At 41.5% G+C, this 9,460-nt stretch overlaps 2 protein-coding genes across 2 annotated transcripts in view; one reads left to right on the forward strand and one right to left on the reverse strand.

Annotated features, from left to right (window-relative positions):
• LHFPL5 (lipoma HMGIC fusion partner-like 5) overlaps positions 1-2,881 on the forward strand; it is an 11,194-nt gene extending 8,313 nt beyond the window's left edge. Inside the window, exons 2-4 of the mRNA XM_019546213.1 lie at positions 1,598-1,834; positions 2,303-2,336; positions 2,814-2,881. Coding sequence (XP_019401758.1) covers positions 1,598-1,834; positions 2,303-2,319 — 254 coding nt within the window. The 3' untranslated portion in view covers positions 2,320-2,336; positions 2,814-2,881. The remainder of the gene's footprint in view (positions 1-1,597; positions 1,835-2,302; positions 2,337-2,813) is intronic.
• Positions 2,882-4,122: 1,241 nt separating this feature from the next.
• SRPK1 (SRSF protein kinase 1) overlaps positions 4,123-9,460 on the reverse strand; it is a 34,118-nt gene continuing 28,780 nt past the window's right edge. Inside the window, exons 14-15 of the mRNA XM_019546216.1 lie at positions 7,721-7,813; positions 4,123-6,746 (exon numbers count right to left, since the gene is read on the reverse strand). Of these exons, the coding sequence (XP_019401761.1) occupies positions 6,562-6,746; positions 7,721-7,813 (278 nt within the window). The 3' untranslated portion in view covers positions 4,123-6,561. The remainder of the gene's footprint in view (positions 6,747-7,720; positions 7,814-9,460) is intronic.

Genomic DNA, 9,460 nt, shown 5'->3' on the forward strand with positions numbered 1-9,460 from the left:
CAGATTTTAGCAAACGAACAGCAATACAAACCTCTACTGATCGAACAATCCCAATTCAAACTGGCTTTCAGCTGTTCGGAGGACTCCTCCAGTGACTGTTTAAAAGGACGGTTCCCAGAACAGTTCTTAGTCATGTTTTTAACAGGTCAGCATTGCATATTCATGTAGGAGTGAAAGGATGTTGCCAAGGCAACAAGGTTAATGGAAGATTACACAGCATTTCCTCTTTGGGAGAGAACCATGCTCTTGGCTACAAAGCTCACTCTGCCAGAAATGGTTACATGCAACAGCCATTCTGGCTTTCCCCTTCTTTACCTTTTATTTGTAGTAGCGCTGTGTTCATTTAAGGTATATGCATTCGGAAAAGATCACAGGTTACAATGAAAATATTAAGCTTAGTATAACAACATTGTACCAATGTAACTATTTTGGATAGGGCTGTAATTATTTAAAAGAAGCAGAATCCTTAAACTACAAAATCCCGAAGTAGGCATGCAGTTATACCAATGTAAGAAGGGCCTTACACAGGCCTGGTATATTCTCCTTCTTGTGGAAGAACTATACTAGTAAGCTTTATATTTATGACTGTCAGCACTGTGGGAAGAGGATATACTACTTTATCTGTAACACACGACAGGTTTAGACAAGCCCCTGGTTAGGTATCATAAGGTTTTAGCAAGGTGCACTCATGCGAACAATACTAGTCCTGAAAGGGTGCAATTATCTTGTACTAACTTTTTTTTCTTGACAGACCAATGACAACTTTTGTCTTAGGGTTGTGGATTTTTCCTCATATTTTTAACCTCTAAGACAGGAGAAAGATAATACCCGATTCAGTGGAATACTAGTATTTTCACTTTGAGAAATGCAAAGCATTTCTTATTGTAAAATGCTATGGAGGGAAGGATTAGTTGGATAGGCAGTTCAGGTGTCCCAAATTACCTAACTGTAGCAGCAGGAGTCTGCGATCACAACTACAATATTCTAGTAATCACATTTAGCACCAACTCTAGACCAGGAAGCGTGTTAAGGGTAGGATCTAGGAAGCTTTGATCAGTACCTTCCAGTCAAGGAACTTTAGCGAGAACTTCACTTTAGACAAGAGACCATCTTCTCCATCTCACCATCCATGTAAAACTGAAGCACAGCTGTTTAATTGGCTTTTCTCAAGTTTATTTTGGTAACGACTTGGGCTTTCATATAGCCTACAGTGCATCAGTTGAACTGGTGCTTGTATGCCTGTGAGCAATTACTCCCACAAGTAGCCTTGGTTCTGTTCCAAACACAGACCAGATCCAACACTGAAGCTGAACAGTAAAGCTGTTGCCATCAGTATGCACTGCCCCTGGCAGTGAACACCAAACTGATTAACCATCCCTGTAAAGCTAAATTTTCACATAAAATCTAAAATATGCTGCGAATACTCTACCCGAGACCATTCTTGTTCATCAAAAGTTGTGGAAAGGGAAATGAACTAATTGAATATGAGCCAAGTCACAGCAGCTGTTCGAACTACTCACTCCATTCACGTTATGGTGGACTGCCATCCTGTGCCGTCGTATGCCCTGCAACAACAGTAGTGTTTCTCTCCTTGCAGCTACGGGCCTGATGATAGGTTGCCTAATCTACCCAGATGGTTGGGATTCCAGTGAAGTGAAGCGCATGTGCGGTGAAAAAACAGACAAATACACAATAGGGGCATGCACCATACGCTGGGCCTATATCCTCTGCATCATTGGGATCCTTGACGCCCTCATCCTCTCCTTCCTGGCCTTTGTTTTAGGGAACCGACAGGACCATCTCCTCCCATCTGACTTTAAAGTCGATGGTAAAGGTAACTGAGCCTCTTTGCTCTCTCTCTCTCTCTGGTCACATCTGCCACCCATTATAAGGGCATGCCCAATCCCCTACAAGGCCAAGCCCTGCTGTGGTCCACTCGTCCCAGATGCAACATGTTGTGCACATTACAGCAAACTACCATAAAACTGAAAGGCAGGCAAAGGATACAAACAAGGAGAGCAGTCATCCCAATTAAAGGTTTCCCTTCACTAACCAGTTTTGCCAACCATGGTTTTGAGTATCCACGCTTAATTTTCTATATACCATTTTGGCTACCATGGTATAGAGTTTTGAGTAACCCTGGGTTTCCATAGCTGCCTATCAGCCTACCGCCTGCCATTTGCCCATAAGCCCTTTGTCTTGCCAACCACGGGAACTTTCAAGAACCTAACCCCAGCAGTTGGCGAGGGAAAACCTGTATACCCTTATGCTATTAACGTAACTACAATTCTTTGTTTTACAGAAGAGGTCAATGAATGAAGAAGCTGAACGCCACAATAAGCTACCTCGAAGGAACTTACTTCTACACTTACTACACATGCATTTTACATGTCATTTACATGTGGGGATTCCTGAAACGTTAGTGGTGTTGCATTGATTTATGTCATGCCCATTGTTTTAACATGGTGGTGCCTAACTGATCCAGCCAGCTCCACCGGCCCAATCCACCACATGGCTCCCTTTAAGTCCAGAAATTCGGCAACAGGACAAGTGGCAGCAGCATTAGTTGCCGTGGCTCCAAGAGCCATGGCGATTAACATTGCCACCCACTGCCAAAGCTCCTGTGGGCCAGATGACACAGCTGTGTGCCGTATCTTGTTCACTCCAGCTTTAATTTATGCAATTAGGTGCAAGACAAACCAGCTTTAACTTAACTGACACCGGCAGTTTCAATTCCTTACACAAAAAGGAGTTAAGACTATTTTGACGACTACAGTTTTGCAAAACTGATGGGGGGATTTCTCTTTTCCCAAGGGAAAAAACCCAAGAATCTCTTCAGGCAACTATCCAAAACTTCCTCTTTTTCCTTCAGTTTTTTTTACAAAAATTTTTTTATGACAAACTTTCTTGAAAACAGAGGACCCACAGAAATTCTATGCAAGGGACTGCTGTAGGATCACCACTCTCAGAATTTAGTTGGATGGAGACACCCTATGAAGTGAAAAACCACAGCATTTTACAAATACACTATCCAGTGTGTGTCAGGAAAATGTTAGTGATTTTAATTTCCTGTCACTCTCTTTGTACTGCCTTCTTTCAAGAAAAATTCTGCTGAATAAAGACATATTTTAAATGCTTTGATTTTGTATTAGATTCTTTGAGAAACCTATTTCTCCTCTGTTCCCTCTTCTGTCGTCTTGTCTATTTTAGATGATCAGTTTTAAAGCAACCTTGAACAGATTCTCAATTGTTGTCTTTTGAAAGTCCCCCACATAAAGGACAGAATTATTTTACTGGTACATGGACTGGTTTAACAACTGGATTATAGCACTCAGTGAAGACTGCCCTTAAAACCCAACCGGTTCCAAAACTCCTCTACTCAATCCTGAGCCACAGTAAATGCAGACTCTCTCCTAGGGAAGACTTTCTGGCACAAATCTGCCTGCCTCCAGCATGACACAGCAGACAATTCACTTGATTTTCACTAGAACAGATGGCGTCAATCAAAGTCAGCTCATTCACACTCAGCGGATCACCGGACTCAATTAATTTCATTGAACCATCAATTCACATCATACTGATCACCTACCTGCCAGAGTCTTCAGTATAATTCTCCTATATAACCTGAAGAGGCTGCACATTTCTTTTGGTTTTGAAATGTCAAACAGTCCTACCAGATTGACATCCAAAATTGATATGCATTAATATCTACTTTCCTTTGGACTAGATTGTTCTTGTGACTAGAAATCAGGGCAATTCTTAGCAATGGTGCACACTGAACTTCCACATGTTGCTTCTGTTACAATAAAGCCTTTTTGAAAAGCTTAATTAAGATTCCCCACTTCAGGAAGGCAGATAGAAGAAATATAGCAACAAAATGGCAAATTGGAGGGAAAACTCACTATAGAAAAGTTTTCTTATTTCTTCTGAAAAAGTTAAGATTTTTGCAAACAGTTTTATGATAGCTATATATACTCAATCACATGCTTTGGCAGATTTCCAGGGTCTTAACACTACTAAATACTGACTGAACCCCATTTCCTACTGCTGCAAGCTACAACCACCACCAGACGGATACTCCCTCCAATTTTGTTCATTCAGAGCCAACATATCAGGAATATGTATGGGTTATTAAATATTCTGTTTATTGTACTGCATTTACAAAGAAAAAAAGACAATGCGTCCAAGTAGAAAGAATAAAAATGTATTTTCCTTCAGGTTTTAGACTGACACAGCAAATACAAATCCTTTAGTGAGCACTTTATGGCCATTTGAAAAGTCATGAACCTCAAGTGAGCAAGCACACAAGGTACAAGACCGAATCCTGACAGCTGCTTCTGCATGTCTTCAACCCACAAGCTGGCTCTTTTACTACTAGCAGAGGATAAAGGTCTCTTCTGATCGGGGAGATGGGGAGGGGGGGGAAAACAGATCTCAAAAACAAGTCTGCAGCCCCCCTCCCTGCCCCTGCTATGAGCATGTCATTCTTTTAGGTCAGCCAGGTTGCTGAAGTGCACAGGGCTTGATGAGCTCTAGCAATTCCAGCAGAAGTTCCATTAACCCTGCCAATAAGACTTCACAGTATTTAAAGAGAAGGTAATTGTTCTAGTAATCCAATCCTGTCTGTAATCCCCTTGCAACAGATGCAAGAATGATGCTTGGAATCAGAGTAAGAATTCCAGGTGGCTGGAAATATCATTCAGCAGATTTACTATTTTGGTATGTTTCTCTCCCTTAACATTGGACAAGATGCATAGAGAATCTGACCTAAGAATCCCTAAATGGACATGCAGCATGGATTTCATTAGTGGCCCAGTCAGGCGTTATTAGACAGGACAAACAACTTTTGACGTGGATTAAGTAATGGCACCAGTTTTGTGGATGAAAGATTGTTATGGACTGAGATGTCAAACACACACAGAAAGTTACATGTAACAGTCTCACTGGCAGCTTTGGTATCATATCTCAAATAGTGCCTGCTTGGCCTTCTGTGAGGTCCAGAGTCGTGCAGCAGCTTCTATCCTCTGAGAGCTTCATGATCCCAAAGGCCTGTTTGGTCCATGGTGAGGGGTTCCAACACTGCCAAACCTTGCTTTAGAGTAGGATGCAATGAATCTGTAATAGCCTGGGCAAGTCTAGGAGAGACCATCATAAAACTAGCAAATGCTACAATTCTTTAACTTTTAATTAAAATAAACCCACAAACTTCAGTTACGTCCAATCCCCTCGGGGAAGTTTAAAAGCTTATACTGTATTCTACTGAGCAACCTTATTTGGTGTGATTCTAGGAAGCATCAGCTGACCCTGCATTTACAGGGAAAAGGCCAAAACACTCTTCTCCCGTCTAGTTCAGCTGTCCTTGTGTTAATGCCCACGTACCCAAATGCCTCAGAAAATAAAAGGCAATCCCATTCAGGGCTGTTACTTATAAAGGCTAACACCTGAGGCAGGTTAACAGAGTAGAAATCTTTACAAGTGCGGTGTTTCAAAGTCAAAGGATAATGTGGCTGTAACACACAGATGCCACCACCCTCTCTTCAGAAGTGAGTAGTCAAAATAAGAGCAAGAGTACGTTCCATCTTTCTAGAGTGAAAGCCAACTGCTTACTGATGCAATGGCAACCTTAAGCAAGGCAAAGGAAGTGCCAGTGGGGGGTGGGGAGTGGGGGGCTCACAGCTCACTCAAACGTCTAGGACGAAATGCCTGAAGCATGGCTACTTCTCTGCAGCCAAAGGGTGTACACATCTGTACTATGAAGATTGTGCGTTTATCTGTTCCAGCTTTTGCTTTTATTTCCCTTGTCAAGTTTTAGTCCAAAAGGCTCAGGCATTCAAGAGAGCAGAGCAGGTTTCACTGAATTCAGAAACTAATCTGAACACTAGGGAAAAAAAATAGTACTAAAAAACTAGGTTTCTGAATACAGCTTGTTTCAAAAACAAAAACAAAAAAAGTGGCTAAAACTAAAGAAAATTATTTGACTGGAAAGAATGTACGAAATTACCCAAGGAATGGAACAGGCACCTAGGAAAGGATGGAGGATTCCTAGTTCTTTGCTCCACATGAAGTTAAACACCTTAGTATCATCTGCTATTTATGCTGCCACTAGCTACTAGAGGTGCAGTGGAAAAATTAACTCCCGAGTCAGTGAGCTAAGGAGGGAGTCGCAGGTTTTCACATCCCTCTGACAAAACAAAGGATTGCTGTAACTTAGTGAAAGGAGTATATTCCAGTGCAGATCAGCTCACACTTACAGGATATAGCACGTTAACAGTGAACAGACTCAGGGGCAACTTCATGTTCCAGTCGGTCAATTAGTCTTTGGCAAAGCCCAATCAAGGCAAAAATCAGATGATGGTGCCCATTGGCTAAGAGAGTCCCCACTGAGTCAAATAAGCAAATTCAATTGAACAGGTTAGATTTATCTAAAATCTTGGAAGCCTTGAAGGAAGAGCTTCACACTGAAAATGAACATGAAAAAAATGGATCTAGGAAGGGGCAGCTGGATGTATGTATGCTACGCTGTAAACCAGAGAGTAGGGCTGTGGTACTGTGTTGAAGCCTCTAGGAGTTAAGCCAAGGGTGCCTGAGACACTCTCCTGCTGTGGCCCGTTTCTCTGGAACCAGCTCCAACATAGGTAATAAGAAGTCTGTGAATGCAGCCGCCTCATCTTGAGGCCACTCGTATTTCTCCACAAGGACTTCAAAAAGGCCCCAGGGCTTCAGTTTGGTGATGTGCTTCAGATCACCTGAAAACCAAGACAGATAGATTAAAGTCACCAATGGCAGTTGTTCATCTAATCAAACAGGGGAGAGATCTGGACAATGTTGCCTTGGACAGGAGAATCTTAACCTTTTTGTCTCAAAATTTCACTCTTTAAATCTGCTCTTGTAAACTGGCCTTAAAAAAAGTGTTTCCAAGAAAGTCTCATGTCTTCTCTTCCTACTTCTGCCCAAAGGCTTGGATACAACTTGATTACTTACTATAACTTTACGATTTAATGCAACAAAGTCAGGTACTCAGACTCCGGCTGAGAAAATAGGCTCTACAAGTAGCAGCCAGATATCTCCTGTTCAGGCCGGTAAATTCAATGGCACAGGAAACCTTCACTCTTCTGGCTCTTGTTCAGATAAACCCAATGTATTTTACTCTACAGTGTTTAAAAGACCCTTATTATACCATAAGCTCCCATAAAGAGATTTTGGGCCTGGCTGCAATACAACTCTGCCAGTTCCCTGCCAGCTTTCTCTGCAGAGTTGTCACTTTCCCAAACAAGGCCGTACATCTTTTTAAATCTACAGAAGAATAACGTTTAAGGTTTAAAACAGCTTCTTTCAGTTTTTATTACTGCAGGGAACTACTTCTCCAGATAGATTTAGATTGGTACACCAGAGCTGTACACATGAAGAAATTCAGAAACAAATTACAGCCATCATATGATAAAACACCAGCTGTTTAATGCCAAAAGATCATTCAAGGAGCTCTTTACAACAATCCCCTGCAATCTGTTTAGTCAGTCTATATTGGATGTGGAGCACTAGAACGTTCTCAGTTGCTAGATAAGAACACGTGTATATCAATGCATCTTTACTTTGAGACAGTCCCTACTGTTCCAGGAAGATAACTTTAGGATACTGCTTTGCTGGGGCCTACAATTACTATGACATTCCAGTACTATGTATTCGAATACTGCTGGGGTGGGGGAGAAAAGATTAGCTTTACCTTTTTTGGTGAAAAACTCCTTAGAATATTTTCCTGCCAGAATGAGCTTGCGAGGTATTTTCCCCAGAAGTTCTATAATCAATGCAATGTGATCTGCATTTTTCAAAACATTTAAGAAAGAACAGAAACATACAACAGGTATCAATATGAGGCACTCCATATGCAGCAGAAGCTCTGGACATTGATGGAGCAAGCAGCATGCAAAACTCCAGTTGGAAATCTTTTCTCTCTCATTGCTAAATGGAAGGGAGTGGATGACCAGCATCTGATTTCTCCTTCTGAGGATCCAAAGACTCCTTCCCCACTATCTAAGGATTCAGGGCCCTGAGAAACTCTGCTTTCCTCCGAGATGTGGATGCTGTCCACATCCTGGTACCTGGGAAGAATGGTGTCATGGAAATATTAATTCCTGCAATTATTTCCCATAGAGGGGCAAGGTACCTTGGCATTCTGCTTGACAGTTCTACAATATGCACAATGTGGGCTACAGCGGGAGAAGAGGAGGCAATAAAAGGGACAAAGATGGGATAAAGCGGGATAAAGGAAATACAACTTTTTTCCAGCTTTATTTAGACAATATTTAAGAAGACAATGGGTTTAAAAGGCAACCTGCTTTCTAACTTGGCTTTAACTGTATGAGGTACAAAAGAAAAAAAAGGCAAAGTTTTTAAAGGAATATCAAATCTGAGCTTGTATTACTGGAGAACTCTGCTGAGTACCAGACTGGAAGCACTCAATCCTCATGTGAGCAGCTGAAATGTTAATTAAGAAATTTTCATCGAAGGTCTTTGAGGTCCAAGTTAAACAGGGATGAAACATTTTAAATACCTTCCAAAACTGAATTGTTTCAGATTTGCAACAAGGCAGTGCAGTCTAGTGGATAAGGTACTATATGCCAGGACTCAGGATAATCAATTGGTTTGGTCTCATTTGGCTAAATCACCTCATTTTTGCTTCCACTTCCACTCGCATCCTTTTTGTATATGGTATAAATTCATCAGGGCAGGAATAAAGTGCCTAGCTCAATGAAGTTCTGATCTCTTCTGGGGACCTCAAGCACTACACTAATACACACTTTGATTTTATTAGCTTTCTGTTTGCCCACAAAGTCTTCCAAAAACACAAAGCCCTACTCAGTGGTTCCAAAACTGTGCTCACTGGTCAGGAGTCTGCAGACTGAAGTGACCATTCCCTCTGACTGAATAATTAATAAGGGAATCTCATAGTCCACACACAACAAAATAAAAAATTGAGGACTGACAGTGGTCTGCTGGCCGGAAAATTTTGGGAACCTAAAAATGTTCAATTTAATTTCTAGAAGATGGCAAAAGTTATAATCCAAACTAGTTTCATAGGGTCTAATAGGGAGCTCACCCACTAGCTTGTTTAGCCATGGTCATGATGCAAAAATACAGCCAATGTCAGAATAGCATTTTGGATAAGCAGAGTATTAAGAAAGGGTGTTACATTGTGTGTTCTCCATGAATTTCAGCTTTCAATAGTTTTTGGATTTTTACACCAAGAATTTTTTAGAGTTAGCTGAAGAGGCAGCCAGGTTTGCCAGCTACATTCTATAAAGCTATGTCTAACACAGGAACACTTCATAGGATCATAGAAGTCGGGTCGGAAAGGACGTTGTAGATCTTCAAGTCCAACCCCCTGCCTGGGCAGGAGAAAAAACTGGGCTCAAATGATCCCAGCCAGGTAGGCATCAAGCCTCCTCTTAAAGACCCCCAGGGT

This window comes from Crocodylus porosus, unplaced genomic scaffold (assembly GCF_001723895.1).
Source record: "Crocodylus porosus isolate Cpor-Errol unplaced genomic scaffold, CroPor_comp1, whole genome shotgun sequence".
Classification (NCBI taxonomy): domain Eukaryota; kingdom Metazoa; phylum Chordata; order Crocodylia; family Crocodylidae; genus Crocodylus; species Crocodylus porosus.